Source organism: Alexandromys fortis, unplaced genomic scaffold (genome assembly GCF_014885135.2).
Source record: "Alexandromys fortis isolate MF-2015 unplaced genomic scaffold, M_Fortis_MF-2015_v1.1 scaffold_252, whole genome shotgun sequence".
NCBI lineage: Eukaryota > Metazoa > Chordata > Mammalia > Rodentia > Cricetidae > Alexandromys > Alexandromys fortis.
This window is the reverse complement of record NW_026068127.1, coordinates 841,266-862,417: the sequence shown is the minus strand read 5'-3', so window position 1 is coordinate 862,417 and position 21,152 is coordinate 841,266. Positions and strand designations below refer to the sequence as shown.

Sequence of the window (21,152 nt, the reverse complement as noted above, 5' to 3'; positions counted from 1 at the left end):
TCCTGGGTGCTAGGATCACAGACGTGCTCCAGGGGGACTGGTTTATGCGACACTAGAGATTGAAGTCAAGGTTTCTAGTCTGCCAGACACCCGAGCAGCTAAGCTCCATTCCACCTTTCTCTACAGCGTGTTTTTTAGTGAACAAACCACCTCCACCTTTCTTCTCAGCACACAGTTGGCTCCACCTCACCTTCTCAGACCTTGAGGGGAGCTGGGCTGGGGAGAATAAACACACGCGAGGCAGACCGACTGTGTGAGTTCTATGGGGACACGCAATGACTCGATGGATGCCAAACGGCTACTCCTCTAGAGCCCCCAAGCCCTCTTCCCAAAAGTGCAGACTCATCCAAGGTCACCCACCCTCCTTGGTTTCGGGTTTTGTCTTTCCCAGTCTATCCAATAACTCAGCCCGTAGCTTTTTTCTTGAAATGTTATTGCACTATCTTACCCTAAAAATATAATGCAATTTCTGGAAATCCATCTTGTTCCCCCTCACGTGCCTTACCCATAGCGATGGCGCCCTACGTCTCGGATGAGCCTCTCGGAGAGGTAGGCACCAATGCGATCCAGCTTCTCTGGAGCTGAGAGGGCATAAAAGGTCAGCTTCTCCATGTTGGTTTTCACCAGACCATCCTGTAGAAGACAGACAGCTCGAGATCACCACGGCCCTGGTATGGCGGAAAGGCGCAAGTCTGGAGCAAATATCAGTTCAACTAAGCTGATGTTTACAGGGTGTCTCTTATACAGGTGCTGGGCATCAGGCTCACTGAAAGGATGAAAACAGTACTTCTGTCCTCCAAGCATGGGGCTGGAGAGAACCTCCTAGCGTAGAGCTTGCTGTGTGAACGAGGGTCTGAGTTCAGGTTCCCCAGAACCATAAAAAAAACCTCACACAGTCCTTGTAAGCTAAAACTTTCCTGGGATCTGAGTGGTCATGGGAACATGGAGCTCCCTGAGGCTCTCTGCTCCCAGTTCACCACAACAGCAAGCTCTAGGTTCAGTGAGAGACTGGTTTCAAAAAAGCGTGGTGGAGTGTGATAAAGGTACGTGATGGCAATCTCTGGCCTCCACATACGCATGCACAGACAAGTGTACCTGCACACACACATGTACCGCATACACACAAACATCAACAGAAGGTGGTCTATGTGTATATACATTAATGTGTATATACGTGTGCGTGCAGAGACACATATTGGTATGGGTGAAGGCTGTGGCATCACTAAAAGTAACTCAGAATTAAGGTGTCACCACCAAGACATAAAGAAGGCAATTCTGCAGCTCCTAGGGAATTCTCCAGAGGATAATGGAAATGGGAACCTCTGGCTGCCCATCTGGAGGAGGCCAGGAGTTCTCAAATATCAAGGCAAATGCATCAGCTCTTGACATCCTCAGACCACAATGCATAACACAGGGTGACACACAGAGTGACAGCTTGGAAGCCACACAGCCAGGCCTCCTGTGCAATGCACAGCCAGACACCTGACAGATGCCAGAGGGAGCCGGGAGAGACAGGGCATGTCTTCACTAAACGACGGGAAAACATTTCCATCAGGAGAGTTAGCAACTGAGACAGGAGTGAGAAAGATGTGCCAACCATACAGCAATGGCCTGACACATCCCTACCAGCCTTCTGCACAGCCAGCCTTTGGGACAAAGGCCTTCCCCAGTCAACAGTCCACCCAGCCCTTCCTGTGACCCACCTCAGGATCTTCCGGGAAGATATTGTCCACCAGCCTCTTGTACCTGGGACGAAGGGCACCGCAGCAGCCACACACACCTGGGATGGGGAAACAAAAGCAAAACCAAACCTAGGAATGAAGCCTTCTCATGAGGCTGCAGAGACCGGGAACCCAGGACCTCTGAGGAAAGAAATCAGGGCTGAAGGGCCAAGGGCCTTGTTCTTCCCAGAGCGGAGGTCTCCCACTGATTCCCACACGCCAAGACATTGGTCTTTTGTTTGTCTTCAGTTTAGGGACTGGGCAGAGTGGGGTGTTTAGGGTAGGAAACCAGAGCTCAGAACACTTGGAGGGTGAGACCTCACGAGTGGGTGGGAATACATGTGAAAGCCAGGTACTGTCATGCCACCACCCTACCATTTACACACACACGCACGCACACCTACACATATGCCACCACCCTACCATTTACACACACACGCACGCACACCTACACATATGCCACCACCCTACCATTTACACACACGCACACACACACCTACACATATGCCACCACCCTACCATTTACACACACGCACACACACACCTACACATATGCCACCACCCTACCATTTACACACACACGCACGCACATGCACACACATACAATACACACACATATACACACATGCACGCACACATACACACACACACACACACACACACACACACACACACCATAAATTTCTGGGATCAGACTATAAAATCTACCCCTGCAGCCCATGAGTTTAGAGTGTCCTGGGAAGATGAAGGCCACGTGGGGGGTGACTGTTCCTCCTGCCCTCACTGGCTCCCAAATCTCTATTTCCTGAGCCTCATTCTCCTCCAGGGTCCGTTCCTGTACCACTCCCTCTGCAGAATAGTCGTGACATGGTGATAAATGGACAGGATTATTAACTACCAACAGACAGGAATTTCTAAGGCTTTTGTCTGTGGAATTTGAAAGTGCACAGAAGAGCTGGTCTAGTCCTCCATGCCAGCCCTTCCCTGGTCCCCTGGCCAAATGGAAAAACTAAGAACAATGTGGCAGGCTTTACAAAGTGAAGTTTATTCCAGATGACCCTGTTCAGGATCTCTCATGCTGGGAAAGCAAAAGGTGTCCAGAAATCAACAATAAAACAACTTAATGGATCAAGGAAATGGAAATATCTAGAAACTGTCCTCTTTAGCTTTCTTCCAGGCAGGACAATCCTCTGCTGTGTCCCAGATCCTTTGTGCCGAGAGTTGGGGGTAGGTAGAAAGTGGAGGGGTAGAGGTATCATAGAGGAGCCCATGGGGGCTTGGTAAAGTCGGTCCTGCGAAGAAAATTAGTGCCCCCTCCACCTGCCAATTACAGACGAGCTGTGTTTGCACACGCCTTCCACTTGAGACGCAGATGTTTGCTGGGAAGATTAGGGGTCACTGAGAGAAGAATGAATTGCTGTAGTGGGAATTCCTCCGCCACACAAAGCAACCCACATGGGCCAGTGGGAGAAGCAGTGAGGGAGCTCTGGCTGCGAAATCTGGTTGGCATCCAGCCAGGAAGAGGAGACAGCCATGGTTTGGGCTTCAGACTTCATGATTTGGGTTCGTGGGGATGGATGTGAACTTGAAGAAGTACAAGGCAGTCAGAGGCAGGGTGGCAGGGAACTGGTGTGTGAGTCCCACCCATGTCCCACAAGGAAGCCTTGTGACCTCAGCTCCCACTACCCCAGACTCTTCTGGCTTCACCTCTTTGCTCCTTCTTAGGCAAAAGCATTTAGGGCCATGTCCTGTTGGCACCCGGGATTACTTATGATGGGACATCTCCTAAGGGGATACATTTCTTCTCAGGGTCTCAATGCCCAGGGTTTAAAGCCTGTAGGCTATACTGTCGTCTGTCTGGCCCAGCTTTCTGGACACTTTCTCCAAGTGTCCAGCTAGAACATATGGCAACTTGTTAAATCTCTAGAACAACTCCATAGGGTGAATGTGCATTATATTTATCCCTGCTTTACAAATAAGTAAACTGAGTCACGAAGAGGTTAAATGACCTGCCTGGAGTTGCACAGTGGTAATACATGGCCAACCAGGATTTAGTCCCCCCAAATCTAACTTCAGAGACCAAGCACATAACCACTGTACTGGAACTGAGTGGGTTACATAGTTAGCAAGCTAGGAAAACTCAAAGCCCTAGTGCAAGGGAGGATGCGAAGAGATAGGGTCGAGGGCAGGAGCGTGCACACGAACGTGGGATGCCCGGGATGCCACATTCCCACCCATGGCGAGGCAATACTGATGCTCCAGTTACTGGCGTCTCTTGGAGTCTGCAAAGCGGCACAGCGTGGTAGCTAAGTAATTTAGGCTCAAGAGTCAGAGAGGCCTGGGTTGAAACCCAGTTCTTCTGGTTACTTACTGTATGACCTTGAGTAAGTAATTCAACCCAGATCCACAATTCCTCATAGATCCATGGTAATGTTCCCACTTAAGGGACCTAAGAGACATTGCATCTTTCTTTTTTCAACATCCTAAAAGAAAAGACAAGACACAAAGACCAGGCAGGACCAGGCTGAGGACGGCTATGCACAGCCTAACAGCTCTGAGACACCTGAGTAGCAGGAGACCCACTCTGATGTGAGGCACAGGATGACACAGGGATGTCTGCCAGGGAGCTGTGTGGATGGGCCACCCAAGACTGCGGACCAAGGTCAGACAGAGCTGAGTGACTTATCAAGACAAGACAAGGGAGGGCGGAGCCCAGCAAGATGTGAGTACCTCCTAGAAGGAAGAGGGTAAGGTAAGACTGTGGGGTTCGCGTGTACAAATAAGAAACTCAGAGCACAGGCTAGGACTGAAGTCCGGGAGTCATTAAAGCTGCACGGTGACACACGGGGACACCACAGGAGATGGGTGGGGTGGGAGAAACAACTGCTGGGGGCGGGTGGGGACGGAGAAAAGACGCACAGAGCCTGTGATCTCCACCAGTTTTCCATAAAGCATGCCACCTTCATTCTTAAGTTATGTCTCTGCCTCTTTCTTAGGGTCCTCCAAACCCAGACGCTGGAGCCTTCGGGCGGCTAACACTGGTCTCCGATCGATCTTATGAACAGCCCCTGAACACTAAATTCCCATCTTGAAGATCTAATTAACCAATTCACAAGCTGCTGGTGTCTGAGAAGCAGTCTTTTAGAACGTACATGTTTTTGGTTTGGTTTTGTTTTAAAGCCCGACAGGCAAAGGGAATAATCCCTCACTGTAGACCCTCCTAGACATTTGGGTGTCGGGGTGTTTATGAGAAAACTGGCTCACAGGTGTCTGAACCCTATTGGGTGCTGGAGTTTTGTTTGTTTTTCAACCTTTACAGGGTTTAAAATAAGGTAGAGATGCGAAATGAACGCCCTGGTGTAAGAGGGAGGAAAAGCTCAGAAACAAAACAGTAGTTTTGTCAGTTATGAGTAGTTCACCAGGCCGGGCGGTGGTGGCACAGCACATAATCCCCGCACTCGGGAGGCAGAAGCAGGCAGAGCTCTGTGAGTTCGAGGCCAGCCTGGTCTACAGAGCAAGTTCCAGAGCAGGCACCAAATCTACAGAGAAACCCTGTCTCGAGAAAAAAAAAAGTAGTTCGTCACACAGTAAGTATAAAGCTGTGAGCAGTCGGCAGGACTCTCAGCCCAGGGTTGGGCTGCACAGGCTTCTTATCGGCTTGCTTTTAGAAACAGAACAATCATAATCACATAGCCAGAGGCTTTTTTTCCCTGGAATCTCAGCCATAGGACAGTAGGCGTTACATAGCATCAGCATCTGCACTTCCTGGGCAACCTGGAGGTAAGGTGAGGGTGGGGGTGGGGGCAGTTCGGAGCCAAAACAGGTAAGGGAGGTGCTTGGCAACCCACAAGCCTCTCCCTGAGTGTCCTACCCCACTCACAACCAAACAAAGCAATACGATGCAACTGAAAACAGCTTGTTGGAAGGAGAATCCAATAGGCTTGTCAAGTGTTTCTTTAATCTTGCTCCTGAGAGCACTGATTCTTGATGTTAGCACACGGAAGCGGGTGGAGATTAGCTCGAAGCCACTTGCCTATATTGTACCTTTTAATTCTTGTCCGTTTTATTTCAAGGAGAGAACTGCCCTCCACCACGGTCATCTCTCATTCTCTGGAGACTGTACCAGGCAGATGCAATCTCCAGGCACCAAAGGCAACTTTCTAAATACTCTTCTTGTCACTTAGACCTCACCTGCCTAAATTTTTTATACCTATTTTAAGGGAAGTGAAGAAAAGTGGCCTGGCCAACTTTCCTGTTATATATCAGGAAGATACACACAGTATCTCTGGATACTCAAAAATCAAATGATTAACAGACTTTAACAGACTGTCCAGTTACAAGGCTGCAGGGATACCCAACAATTTGAAAGCTAAGTATGGTCAGACTGCCCTGGTCCCCTCTCCTCCTTCTTCCCTAGGACTCATCAGCCCTGATGCAAGGACTCCTCTCAGGACACTGGCGTTGAAGATCCCCTCTTAGAGAATATTCTTCTCACTATTTTTGGGGGGGAGGAGGCTTCGTTAATTTCTCAAGGAGGTTTGCCCACAAATAGCCTAACTGGGGGAAGTTCCCTTGGCCCTGTTCCCCTTTTGTTTTCTGCACCAATTCAGCTTGTCAAAGGCGGGGGCAGTCTCTGCTCTAGCCCAGGACCAGGACAGGCGAAGGTGGTTGGAGGTTTAGGTACATACTTTCTGAATGAAGCAATGATTGTGACTCAGGAGAAGCCAGTGGGGTTCAATTGAAGCCAACAGGAACCCATTCTAAGGCACTCAGCAACAGTTCCATACATGCCTGCATTGGCCTTGGAGGATCTTGGGAAGGATCGTGGCCTTGAATCCCACAGGGTGGCCACTGCCTCCAGCACTCTGGTCCAGATCACAGCTCAGGGCTCTGGGGTCCTATCTTCTAAGGACAGGTCTTTGAAGCAGGCATGCTGGAGATGGGTGGCCAGAGGTCAGAGATTTCTCCTGCCTGCCCATGCCACATACCCTGGCCTTCCCCCCCACCTTCTGGCCTCTGAGTGGCTCAAGTGCTCCCCTCAGACGACACTTTCCCACTGAGGAAGGACAGGGGTTTTAAATGCTCCTCAGGGACTGACAGGCAACCATGGTGAGGGCACCGGCCCACACTGGCTGTTCTGGATCTGATGGCAAACAACCCAGGCTGCTGGCAACCTCATCTGGCCTGCTGGCATTGTCAGCCTTGCCAGCTCCTTCCCGCTGCAGCTTTTTCTCCAGGGCTCCGCCTGCTCCCAACCTGGGTTCTTGACCAAAGTGTTCTTTTGGACAGAACTGGCTGTGCCAAGTGGAAGATGGAAACGAAATCCCTAAAACTAAACATGACAAACTTTTCAAAATCTAGGCCTCCCTGGGTGACTCCCTCCTCTCAGCCCATAGGAGCTGTAGTCCAGGACCCAAGGGTCCATCCCGTCTATATTCCTTGCCCTCTTGCTCGCCGCCTCTGGCTCCCTCACGCTCATCTCTAATATCCAACAGACCCCAAGGTTTACCACTTGCCTTGGGCTAAGCACTAGTCAAGGACTTTGTAAGTATTTCACGTAGAACCTGTCCTGACCCCGTAAGACAGAGGGAAGATCCGAGAGATTATCCTGCCCAGGATCTCACAGCATATGTCTTTTTACCAGGAGTCTCCCTAACTCTCTCATTACTATAACTGAGATGCATCTTCAGCCACCGCCCTCCCCGCAAGGCTCAACTCTGTATTGTCACTTGACTAGAAACCTCCTGGATGCTTGACATTATCCCATCAGTCTGGCCACCAGTCGGTCTTCTTGTTTCCATCCATTTCCGATGTAGCATTAAGGTAACTCTGGTTTACTTTGCTTCCCAGCAGAAGAGTTAGGGTGGCTCCACTTCTGCACCGAAATCTCAACCCCAGCACTTAGCACTGAACCAGGGAAGCCCACTCCAGGCGGAGGGCATCCTGCCCTTCAGCTATCCTCCACTACAGTGGATGTTTGTGCTCTCTGCCTCATAGGCGCGGGGCCATGGCAGAGGACAGACTGCATCATAGAACGTCCTGATAGGAACAGGGGTGGAGCATGCTGCAAATGAGGTGACAGAAATGCAGGGTACGAGCGGGGGAGGGCGGTAACCAGCAGCACAAAACACCCTGACTCAGGGCCCGGACCTCCCTAGTTGCTTCCATCCCTAAGGCCTCTGCCAGCATCTCCTCCGCCAGCTGGAATCTGTGCGCGTGCACACTTTGCACTGAGCTACACAGTTCAGGCTGCTATTTCAGTGATTCATCTTTTCTTCCTCTAGAACAACTGTAAGTTGCCCAGGTCTTTTGTCTTGCAACCCTGACCTCTGTACAGTATCCCGAACGCAGCATGCCGGGAGGAAGGCTGACATGCCTGTGACTTCACCTGCCTTTGATCCGCGTGAGACCCAGGGAAGTCCTTCCTTTCCTCTTGGCTCTCGTTTTCTGTCCTAAAAACATGAGTTCCATTATCCCCATTCTCTCTCTCTCTCTCTCTCTCACACACACACACACACACACACACCACCTTTATGCTCAAAATAGCCCATATTTATTTTCTTCTATAATCTTCCTATAAAAACAAGGGCTAGACTCGGTCATCCCTACCAAAATAAATGGAATTTAGAAAAAAAAACCCAGCAAAACAATTCACAATAAAGTCTAAGCCAGGGCTAATGGCACAGACAGCCCTTTCAGATGAATTGGAGGAAATGGGACAAAGTTCAGAGAGAAAGGCGGGTCACCCCCATGTGGTACATCCCATGAGGATCCAGCTTATGTTCCGTGAACACTGATTAGACTCCAGCAGCTGTACAGCACTTGCTGGGCCATGGGGCCAGGAGAAGGAAGTTAAATATAAACACAGGCAGTCACCATGGGCCCCATCTTTTAGTTGGAGACGTGAGACCCCCACAGAGTTGTGGACGGGTTCCAGTGAGTCCAAGGGTCCGTCAGACTGAAGATATCTCTGAGCTGAATGAATGTAGAAACCCACCCAACGAGGTAAGACTTGAACTGGGTCCTTAGAGGGACAGCATGCAATGAGAACTCAAGCCACTGATTGGGGGATGAGGGCAAAAAACTTACCTAAGCCATATTCTTCCTTTCCCTTGCTTCGAATCTAAAAAGACATCATGCTCTTAGGGACACATTTATAAAGGAGTAAAAATGAATGAAAACCCTGTGATCGCACTATCTGGAGATAATGACTGACATGGTGGGGCTTTTGTTCTAGGTTTGGTTCCATGTTTTCACATATTTTAAAAAGACATGATATTCGGGTCCCACGGGCTACTACTGCCAAAGCTTACTTTCTTCTTGTGTCAGGAATACTGTGACCTTCTCGCTAGATATTATTTTTTGCTCAAACTTAAATGACTGCTTATTATTCCATCTTTTGACCAGATGCCGATTTATTTAATCATTGCCTGTTGTTCCCAATTTCTCATTATTCAGAGCGAGGCGGCCATTTGCCCTGGGTAATTAAAGCCAGGGAGCCACACAGGCAGAGCCCGGGTCTGCTCGGTCGGCGATAAGAACACTGATGGCACCATGTGGCTGCAGGACAGGTGGACGGTTGGGAGGCACAAGCGTGGGCACCAGCACCTGTCTCTCACCCAGGGAAGATTCTGGATGGAGAACAAGAGAAGATGCAGGTGAAAAGGAATTTGGGGAAGGAACCGGTTTCTAGACAGATCTCCCTGAAAAAAAGGATTTTGCAGCAGCTGAATTCTCTCCAGGGAGGCAGCAGATGCTGGCAGGCGCTGGCAGGAGCAAGCTGACCTTTCATGCGCCAAAGCCTCCAAGATGCTCACCGCTTCCCAGCCAATCTCGGTTAATCTGATTGCCACCCTAATTGAGAATGGGAATCTTAAAAGGAACGTGTCTGATTGATTTCATGTCGGGATTTCAGTTCCTCACTACCTGTGAGCTACCCCTGAGGGTTTTAGCACCACTTTCCAGACCGATAACAAATAAAACCAAATGGAATCTCTTCCGATTGTCTGACTCTTGGGACCACAGTCGGTAGGAAACGTTTGCCTCAACCATTTCCACGGGGCCTGATAGACTGGCTTTTGAACTGATGGCTGTACAAACTGAAGCAAGGTATCTAAGCCTTTGCGTGCCTTAGCCTATGCATCTGTGAAATTGAACCGAGGATGTCTGCTTCTCAGGGCTGTAGCAGAGACTAACATGAAACAAGTGACGCCATTAGCATACTTTCTGCTGCAAGATAACACTCAGTCACTATCAGCCATTACCACTACCAAATAGTACTGTGACAACTGATTATTATTATTATTATTTAGATTTTTGTTGTTGTTTGTTTTTCAATATAGGGTTTCTGTGTAGCCCTGGCTGTCCTGGAACTTGCTCTGTAGACCAGGCTGATCTTGAACTCAGAGATCCTCGGCCTCTGCCTCGCGAGTGCTGGGATTAAAGGCGTGTCCTGCCACTTCCCATTTTAGATTTATTATTTTATGTGTATGAGTGTTTTGCCTGTATGTACATATGTGTATTGCTGTATCTGGTGCTTTCAGAGGCCAGACGAGGGCATTGGATCCTCAGGAATTGGAATTACAGAAGGTTATGAGCCACAATGTGGATGCTGAGGACCAAACCTGGGTCCTCTGGAAGAGTAAGTGTGCTTAATCCCTGACCGAGTCACCCCTCTGCCATCATCATCATCATCATCATCATCATCATCATCATCATCATCATCATCATCATCGCCATCACAGGCGGAGTCTCTAACCCAGACTGGCCTTGAACTCCCCAAGTAGCTGAGGAAGGCTTTGAATTTCTGGTACTACCTCCACTTCCCAAGAGCTTGGGTTACAGGCATGCACAGCTCTGCAAGGCTGATGGTTTACGCAGTGCTGTATATGAGTGGCTATGGATGTTTGACATGGGCTCCGTGCATGCTAGCCCAGCACTCTACCAACTTAGTTACATTCCCAGTTTCAAGTAAATATTATTGACATTTCTGCGGTTGGGGTGAGGTCACAGTCACTTGGGGTGAGGTCACAGTCACTAGCATGTTCCACATGTACTGATTTGGATCCACAGTAACGACTCAAAAGCTGAGCATGGTATTCTGTGTCTGTAACCCAGAGTAGAAGGGGCAGAAACAGCCATAACCCTGGGGCTTGCTGCCTAGCCAGCCTAGTCAACTGGTGAGTTCCAGGTTCAGTGAGAGACCCTGCACCAGACAACAAACCTAGCAGCAACCTTTGGCCTCCACCTACACATATGCATGCATGCGCGCATACGCAGATGCCCACACACACACACACACACACACACACACACACACACACACACACAATTTCTTTCCCAACTTATGAGAAAGGTGTCAAAATAGAAGCAATTGAAATAGCAGAAAATAATTGGCCACTACAGCTTTTTATCTTTATCTTAATTTTTTAATATGTAAAGATGTAAGTATTCTATGTGTATGAGTGTTCTGCTCGCATGTTTGTATGTGTACCACAAGTGTGCGTGGTGCTTATGGATGTCAGAAGAAGGCACGGAATCCCTTGAAACTGGATTTAGGATGGTTATGAGTTACCATGTGGGTGCTGGGAACAGCCCAGGTCTTCTGAATGAGTAATAGAGTACCCTCAGCCACTGAACCTGCTCCTCTATAGTTTATGGTTGGCCCGTGTCTTAGTTAGGGTTCTATTGCTGTAATGAAACACCAGGACCAAAAAAATATGTTGGGGAGGAAAGGGTTTATTTGGTTTACACTTCACTGTCACTGATGGTCATCAAAGAAAATCAGGGCAGAAACTCAAACAGGCAGGAACCTGGAGGTGGGAGCTGATGCGGAGGCCGTGGAGGGTGTAAATGGAGACTGCTCGCTTGTTGCCTGGCCGCTCAGACCCAAATAATCACACAGAAACCATATTAATTACAACACCATTTGGGCAATATCTTAGGCACATTTCTAAACAACTCTTACATCTTAAATTAACCCATTTCTATTAATTTGTGTATCGCCAAGAGGTTGTGACCTACCCCGGATAAGGTTCTGGTGTTCTGGTGTCTTTCTCCCTTGGCAGATACAAGGCATCTCTCTGACTCCACCTACTCTCTCTATATGTCTCTGTTCAGATTTCCTGTCTGGCTTTACTCTGCTAAGCCATTGGCCAAAACAGTTTCTTTATTAACCAATGGTAATAAAACATATTCACAGTATACAGAGGGGAATTCCACATCAGAAGGGTGCTGCTTACTGACTCGCTCCTCGTGGCTTTCTCAGTCTGCTTTCTTTATAACTCAGGACCACCATCCCAGAGCTGTCATCACCCACAATGGCCCCATCAATCAGTATTTAAGAAAATGCCTTATAGGCTTGCCTACAGCCCAATTTTAGGGACGCCATTTCTTAATTGGCATTCCCTTCTCTCAGATGACTTCAACCTGTATAAAGTTAACATAAAATGAGCCAGCAAGAGTGTGAAGCACAAACAACCATTAAGAAAGCCCATCTTGGGCTGGAGAGATGGCTCAGAGGTTAAGAGCACTGACTGCTCTTCCAGAGGTCCTAAATTCAATTCCCAGAAACCACATGGTGACTCACAATCACCTATAATGAGACCTGGTGCCCTCTTCTGGCCTACAGGCAGGATACTGTATGTATGTATGTATGTATGTATGTATGTATGTATGTATAAACAAATAAATAAATAAAAAGAAGCCCATCTTAAACCCAGGCGACACTCATGTTCCTTGATGCCCAAGGGCAAAGCTCCGAGTGGTGCAACCGCCATCAGCAATAGCGACCAGCTTGGTTTGAGCTCATCTGCCCTGACTACTCTGCTCCCTTTCAGTGAATCTCTACTCAGTCTCTGAGGTTGGTAAAATTATCCTTGTATTTCAGATGGTGGTGAACCCAGGCTCTTCTCCAACATGCTGACTTGATGAGGCTGAGGTCTCTACTGCATATTTGTTGCTAGATTAAAAAAAAAATAGAAATGTGAATATATTCAAAAGGAGTATGAAACATATTAAAGTCAGTTCATACACATTAAATATTATACATGCATAGCTGGGTTGCTGAGGAGACCGGAGCTGGGGTGGGAAAGTGTTGGGGAAGACTAAGAGAATTCCACTGTACTGTGAGAAAAGGCAGTGGTCAGTGTGGGGGAGGGCAGAGAAGCGCACGTCCTGGGTGCACTTAGTTCTCATTCTGCGCATGCCTCTGCGTCCGTGTCCCCACCGGCATGCAGCTGGACATGAGTACAGGTGTCCACAGAGGCCAGCAGAGGGCACAGGGTCTTTCAGAGCTGGAATAACAGGCTGCTGTGAGCCACCTGACTGGGAACTGAACTCGGGTCCTCTGCAGGAGCAGAGTGAACGTGCACTCCTGACTGCTGAGCCGCATCTTCAGCCCCTGAGGGTGTATTACTCTATGTGTCTACCTTGGACATTTTACATTAAAAACCCCAAGTTCTCATGAGGTTTTATTGACGCTCTTCACATGGAAAACCAGAAGGGTTAATTTTTTTTTTTTTTTTTTTTTTTTGGTTTTCTGAGACAGGGTTTCTCTGTAGCTTTGGAGCCTGTCCTGGAACTAGCTCTTGTAGACCAGGCTGGTCTCAAACTCACAAAGATCCACCTGCCTCTGCTTCCTGAGTGCTGGGATTAACAGAAGGGTTAATTTATTGGCCCAATATCCCACAAGCAAGGAAAGGGATCAAGCTAGCTCTCAAACTTCAGAGCAATAGTTCATAGGAAGATCTGAAGCGAGGAAGAGCATGTCATGCAGGTATGGAGAAAGTGTGTTCAAGTAGAAAAAAGACAAATTCTGGGATGGAATGCTTTTTAAAAAGTTGTCCACAGCCAGGTGGTGGTGCATGCCTTTAACCTAGCACTTGGGAGGCAAGGCAGGTGGGTTTCTGTGAGTTCTAGGACAGCCAGGACTGTTACACAGAGAAACCCTGTCTCAAAAAACAAAACAACAACAATAAAAAGTTGGACTAGTGAGATGGCTCAGTGGGTAAAGGCACTTGCCACCAAGCCTGCTGACGAGTTCGCTCCCCAGAACCCACATGGTGGGAGGAAAGAAGCAGCTCCCACAGGTTGTCCTCTGATTCCACGGCAATTTGTATGTAGTATGCTTGCACCCAGCCAGACTCCCACACACCCAGTAAATAAGATATAAAGTTATCAATAAGTGAGGAAACTGAAATCACTTATGTGGACGGAAGCAATGATCAAGGTCGAGTTCCTTATGCAGAACCCTATTATCCCATCATATCAACACTGGAGGATGCTGTGAAAAAGGTAACGAGGACTCACCAAACTAGGCTAGAGCTATGTGACACAGCTGCCTCATTCGGGCCCTCTCCAGGCTTCCTCATCCCCGGGAGGTGCGCAGCGTAACTCCCACAATTAAGTGGGCTTCTTCCCATTTTATATGCATTTCCCCCCACCTTGTCAGGTAGCATTTTGAATGAGTGTTTCAAACTCCAGGGAGGCCCACAAGAATTACTGCATCTTTTCCAAATTCTTTGACATTTACCTTACTTACATCTTCACGCAACAGCATGAAAAATAATGTTGGAACGACTATGCCTGTACAGCTGTTCCCATTTATTTATTTATAATTCATTTTATATTTCTGAGACAGGGTTTCTCTGTGTAACCCTGACTGTCCTGGAACTAGCTGTTCCAGGTTGGTCTCGAACTCACAGAGATTTGATTGTCGCTGCCTCCCCAGTGCTGGGATTAAAGGCTTGCGCCACCACCACTCATCATTTTCCTGGAGTATTCCCTGATGAATTTCAAGAGTCCAAAGGTCCATGCAGAAGTAAGGCTCAAGCATCTGAAGTGTATATTCAGGAGCAGGGTAGGTTCCCACGGGAACAGGTGAGGACTGCAGACTGGGGGTGCTTTGCTTGCTGGGGTGATGAGAGAGAAGAAGACAGCCTGGGGTCCAGCATATGGTGTGTGTGTGTGTCAGGGGGGTGACTTCTAGGCTCTCAGAAGAGAAACCTGACTATGGATTCAAGTGTAGAGTGAACAGAAGGGAGGTTGTTACAAGGAGCCAGAGCCAGGAGGGAGGCCTAGAAGAAAGCGATGGGGAGCCCAGGACGAAACCCTAACAGCACAGAGAGGGAGAAGCCAAAGGGTTGGGGCTACCGACCAAAATGGTGACTCTCCATTTCCATGGATGCTTTGAAAGCCACACTGGTCCTGAGAGCTGGATTAGACCGCATCCCACCCATGCGGGAATGACAATATATATCTTTAAAAATCCAGCGTGTTTAAACTTTTTCAATTTATTTTATTTCTTTCTAGCACGCATGGGAGCAGGAGCATGCATGTGGAGGACAGAGCAACAGTGGGAGTCAGTCCTCTCCTTCCATGTGAGTCCCAGGGATTGAACCAAAGTCACCAAGCTCACACAGCAAGTGTCTTTCCTCACTGAGCCATCTCGACAGCCCAGAACGACAGCATTGATACTCTCATATCAACAGAGTGCCTCGTGAGGTTTGAGAAACAGGCATGAGACACAAGGCAAGTTGGGTTCAGAAAATTACCACATAATCTTCAGGGGAAACAACAGAGAGAGGCTTCCAACATCGGTAATCTATTTTGCTGGTTCCCCCAAACATAGGCACAAGACATACTTTCACTGTGATGTCTGCCAACAAAGGCATTCCCAGTGAAACCCAGCCAGATGGCTGAAATGTGTTTGAATAAATAATTTAAGTGCAAACTTCACTGGCATTATTTTAAAGACAAGGAGACACCATGGAAAAATTCCTAGGGCTTGGATATTTAATAAAAAAAATATACAACAGTCCCTGGGTGTCTGCAGCTTCTGAGGTTTGTTACCCAAGGTCCATCTTGGTGCGAAGACATTAAAAGGAAAACTGCAGAAGTACGTAAAACTCCGAAGTTCTAAGTAGCATGCTATTCCAAGTGGCATAATGAAATCTCATGGGGGTCCCCCTCCACCCAGGCCAGGATGTGGATGGCCTCTTTGCCAGCGAATCCACATGGTATACGCTATCCTCCAGATGACCACAAAGCAGACATCCTGATTGACTACTGCAAGGCCTGTGCTCAACTAAACCTTTTTATTTGATAATGGGCCCCAAGTGCAAAGGTAGCAATGCTGGCGACTCACACATATGTGATTATAGTTGTTCTATTTAATTGTCGCCAATAATTGCTCACTGTGCCTAGTTTATAAACTAAATGTATACAAGGTATATATTATAGAAATAAGATTCCATACTGATGGAGGTGGGTCTTGTATCTTATCTGTTGATTTCATTGGTTAATAATAAAGAAACTGCCTCGACCCTCATAGGACAGAAAATTAGGTAGGCGGAGTAGACAGAGGAGAATGCTGGGAAAGAGAAGCTGAGTAAGAGTCGCCATGATGCTCCCACTCCAGACAGACGCAGGTTAAGATCCTCCCTGGTAAGCCAGCTCGTGGGCTACACAGAATATTAGAAATGGGTTAGAACAATATGTAAGAGCTAGCCAATAAGAAGCTGGAACTAGCCGGGCCAGGCAGTGTTTGAAAGAATACAGTTTCCGTGTAATTATTTCTGGGCATAACCTAGCCATGAGGGCAGCCAGGTGCCAGGGACGCAGCCCCACCGCTCCTAATTTCAACACCATACCATCAAAAAACAAAAAAAACCCCTCAAAACAAAACAAACAAACAAAAAACAGTTGTGGTGTACACCTTTAATCCCAGAAGACAGAGGCAGGTGGTTTTCAGTGAGTTCAAGGCCAGCCTGGTCTACAGAGTGAGTTCCAGGACAGTCAGGACTGTTACAAAGACTTTGCTTTGTCTTGAAAAGCAAAGCAAACAAAAACAAACAAGCAAACAAAAAGATTCAGTACCGTCTACTGTTTCAGGTATCCAGTGGGGGTGGTGTGTGGGATAAGGGGAAGGTACATGGGGTGGTGTGTGGGATAAGGGGAGGGTATCAGGCTGTCTCAAGGTAAGACACCTAACAAGAACTACTGAGGAAAGGGGCGGTTTATTGTGGATCATGGTTTCAGAGGGGCCAGTCCCTGGTCCTGGGCGTGTGCATTCTGGACATTGATGAAGCAGCACATTATGGTGGCAGAGGCTCCATGCTTCATGGCACCCAGAAGCAAGAGAGGGACAGGCATAAAGGGGCCTGGGATGATGAGGAACTTCCTCCAACTAGAGCCAACCTCTGCAGTTTCCAGAACTTCTCAAAAGAACAATAGCAATTGGGGATTGAGCCTTTAATACATGAAAAGGACACTTCATAGCTAAACTAGTACCACACTTAACTGTATCTAATTATTAAATTAGGACAGAGGATATCCAAAAGGGAAGAAGGTTGATTGCTGGAGTATCAGACTATGATGAATTTTAAGACACTGGGCATGCATTTATGTGTATGTATATATACATTTATATACACACACATATACATACACATATACACACACATATGGTACGTGTGTGAGTGCTGGTTCACGCATACGACAGAATATGTGTGGAGGTCAAGATAACTCTCAGGGCTTGGTTCTTGTCATCCACTTTATTTTGAGTCAGAGTCTCTCTTGTTTTTTGTCACTGCACAGCTTACTTCCGGTCATGTGACCTCAGCGCTTCCAGGTGATATGCCCATTTCTGCCTATCTCACTGCGCAGGCTCTGGGACTACAGAAGCATGCTACAGCGACGCTGGCTCTTTATGTGGGTTCTGGGGATCCAAAAGCAGCTCACCAGGCTTGCATGACAAGTGCTTTACCCTCTAAGCCTCTCCGGAGCCTACGTCTCAGTGTTGTGTGCACACCGTTAGAGAGCCTACCCACAAGAAAGAGAAGCCGCATCCACCCCTCTGCGTCCCTGTCCTGCTCACGCTTTCATTCCTTCCTTTTCTTGGGTTTTTGCTGGATAGATGGTCACAGGCGTCTCCCACTCCTGGCTGCAGGAGCCGCATTTCAAATGGCAAGGTTACCCCTGTATTCCTCGTCCAGCTTTCACCCATCAGCTTTCACCCATCAGCACCTCCTCCAGTGTTGAAGTGTTACCATTGAGACAGAGAGTTTTTCTAGGTAGCCCGGTCTGGTTGTGGACTTGTTGTGACATCTGAGTTGGCCTTGAACTTGCAACTCAGCATCCCACAAACTAGAAGTACAGGTGTGCGCCACCACACCTAGCCTTCAGGTTCAGTTTTTAAGATCATTAAAAGCCCTCAGTAACCAGAAGTGATGGTGACACCCTTAATCCCAGCACTCGGGAGGCAAAGTGGGGGTGGATCTCTGAGTTCAAGGCCTGCCTGGTCTAAAGAGCGAGTTCCGGGGCTACACAGAGAAACCCTGTCTTAAAATATCCCCAAACAACATAAAACAAAACTTGACCTGGAATCCTAATAAGTCTATTTCAGTGTGCTTTGAAATTAGTTCAGGAGATATTGGAAGTGTGGCTCAGTGGTAGAACACTGTGCTGACAGAACAGGAAGGCAGGTTGGTAGGATTGAAAACACTGGAGAGAGTGCCCTGTGTCCCTTAGAAGCTGGAAATGACGTCCCATCTCAGTGTGATCATGCTGGCTTCCTCATCACGCACCGAGTCTCTGTAGAGCACTTAGAGAGTGATCCTGGTGCACAGCTCACGATGGATGCTTATTTTATTCAACACCCAGATGTTTGCAATATGTGAGTCTTTAACGACTTTAAAAAAAAATGCTTGTGCCCCAAAATGAGTGTGGTGAATTAACCTGAGACATCTAACTTCAAAACAAGACCCTAGCCAGCCAGGCGAGGTGGTGCACATCTGCTATCCCAGAATGCAGGCAGCTGAGGCAGGAGGATTGCCATGAGTTTGAGCCATCCTGGGCTACATGAGAAGACACCGTCTCAAACATAAAACAAGGTAATGATAAGCATTCTGGATCTCCCTGGAGCCTGCACTCAGCCCAGCTTTCAGGAGGGCTGCTGTCTGTGTCTGTCATCGTGATTTGTTGCTGATGTCTCAGTATTTTCAGACCTCATCTCCGTCCCTTTGATAGAATCTAGGCTTTAGCTTCTCGGCATGAGGAGTGATAAATGACCAGAGTAGGACACGGCTGCCAGCTTCCTAATATAAAATACATGCTGGCGCTTTGGTGGCGTCTCAGACTCTCAGGGCTGACCTCACAGGGGCCCTGACCCTGCCTGGGTCGGAAACTGGGATGAGAGAACCCAAGACACAATATGAAAACCTAGACATCCCATGACTCCACATCTATCTCAGCTCACTTGCCACAGGTCAGGAGTGGCCTTGGTGGCTTTGTTTGGAAACTGCTCCTCCTCAGGAGAGGACTAGGTTACCAAAGCAGGGAACGTCCATGCAGCAACCGAGAAAAGGACATTGAACTGAGTGTTGCCTCTGACAGCTCTGTAAATACCCTGGTAATTTAAAGGAGAGCTGCAGGATACACACCACTGGTGTGCAAAAAACGTGGCATGTGTGTAAATACGTGTGTGTAAAATAAGCTAAAAATGCTGAAAGAGCCATACGGACCCAAACCACAAGGTACTGTTGGCTACGGGCTGGAGCTAGGTGACCGGCTGATGAAGGGGGAGGGGTCTCAGAGTGCACTCCACAGTACTGTAGTCACTTGCATTTTTAAGTTTTATTTCACTATTATCTGTTTATCAGATGGGATCTTGCTAAGTTTCTCAGGCTGGTCTCAAATTTTTCACCCTTCAGTTCGGTCCCCTGAGTAACTGGTGTACAGGGAGAAGGGGGTCTTGCTAAGCTTTGTGGTGGTGCACGCCTTTCATCTCAGTACTCAAGAGGCAGAGGCAGGTGGATCTGTGAGTTCAAGGCCAGCCTGGTCTACAGAGCTATTTCCAGGATAGCCAGAGCTGTTACCCAGAAAGACCCTGTCTCAGAAAACAACAAGACTCTGCCCCTTACATATATCTGTTTCATTTGTGTGTTCAATAGCCAGAGACGAGACTGGAAGACCAGTTGGTACTAAACTGCAGCTAGACCAGAAGAGGTCCCAGTGTGTGGTACTGCAATAGGGTGGTGACAATTAGGTGTTTATATATGTTAAAAAGCCAGAGTAGGAGACAGAGGCAGGCAGTCTCTGTGAGTTCGAGGCTAGCCTCATCTATATAGTGAGTTTCAGGCCAGACAGGGCTACACAGTGAGATTATTTTTGTTTCCACTTCCCAGTTTCTCCATAAAGAAACAACAAGTTCTTGGAAGCTGGAGAGAGTCCCAAGTTTGGTTCCCAGTACCCTCACTGAGTGACTTAAAACCAATAATTCCAGTTCCAGGGGGCTCGAAGCCCTCTTTTGGCTTTTGAGGGCACTGCATGCACATGGCACTCATACAGACAAGCAGGCACAGGCACATATACTCACATTTTAATAAAACAAATGACAAACATTTGAACCGGTAGTTTAACCAGATTTAAACATTATATAGTGTATAATGGAAATATTGCGTGGTACCCCATTTATATGTATAATCCTATGCCTTTATGTACCAATTAAAGACTAAATGTTAAAACTATGTTTTAAACTACAAAAAAAAGACAAACAAAAACAAACAAAAACTAGCCACGCATAGCTAGCAGATACTATATTGAACGGCAAAGACAGGTAACATTTGTGTCTTACATTCCCGCAGACAGCTCTGATTTGGGGCTTTAGCTTTTAGTTGTGTTCTGTCCCCAATAGAAAATGTTCTATAGATCATTCGTCTAAATTAAAATAAGTATAAAGTTTAATATCTCTCATGATCAACTTTTCTCTTAAAGTTAAATTGAAAGTCTTATCATTTTTTCTGTACTTTAGCTCAGCTCTTACTGAAATTTTGGGTTGAAGGCGCTGATCTGTGACCCGGAAGTTATTTTATCTGTTCCCACACATGTGCATGCAACCTACAGGCATTAAGTGCTTTAGATACCGATGACGGTAAAAAGAAACAGGAAAGAGTTCTGTAGCCGTGGAGGGACAGCGTGTGCACAAGCAGCCAGAACAAAGGGCAGTGTGGGAGCCAGGTGTGTCAGCAGACCAGCAGACGTCAGACTTTCCCACGGACAGGGGCAGCAGAAACGTGCAAGCGAAAGGGGAAGGGGAGCATTTTCTCAGTTAAGGTTCCCTCCTCCCAGGTGACCCTACTTGTGACAGGTTGACAAGACAGCCACCAGTGCAGATGGGGGCGAGTGAACGAGGCTCCTAGGGAGGCATTAGAGCAGAGCAGGGCGCCAGAGGCAGGCGGGCCCTCCAAGCATTGTTCTGCTCTCCCAGTGTGTGACATGGATGAGCTGGACCACAAGAAGCAGAGCCCACCAACACACAGTGAGGACATGAGGGGCCTTTTCTTCTTTTTCCTTTGTTTTTTCGAGACAGGGTTTCTTGGCGTAGCCCTGCCTCTCCTAGGACTCACTTTGTAGGCCAGGCTGGCACCTTGA

At 47.7% G+C, this 21,152-nt stretch overlaps 1 protein-coding gene across 1 annotated transcript in view; it reads right to left on the bottom strand.

Moving 5' to 3' along the window:
• Nucleotides 1-21,152, bottom strand: part of Efr3b (EFR3 homolog B) — a 79,885-nt gene that overhangs the window by 42,215 nt on the left and 16,518 nt on the right. The window contains exons 2-3 of the mRNA XM_050125867.1: nucleotides 1,704-1,780; nucleotides 506-633 (exon numbers count right to left, since the gene is read on the bottom strand). Coding sequence (XP_049981824.1) covers nucleotides 506-633; nucleotides 1,704-1,780 — 205 coding nt within the window. The remainder of the gene's footprint in view (nucleotides 1-505; nucleotides 634-1,703; nucleotides 1,781-21,152) is intronic.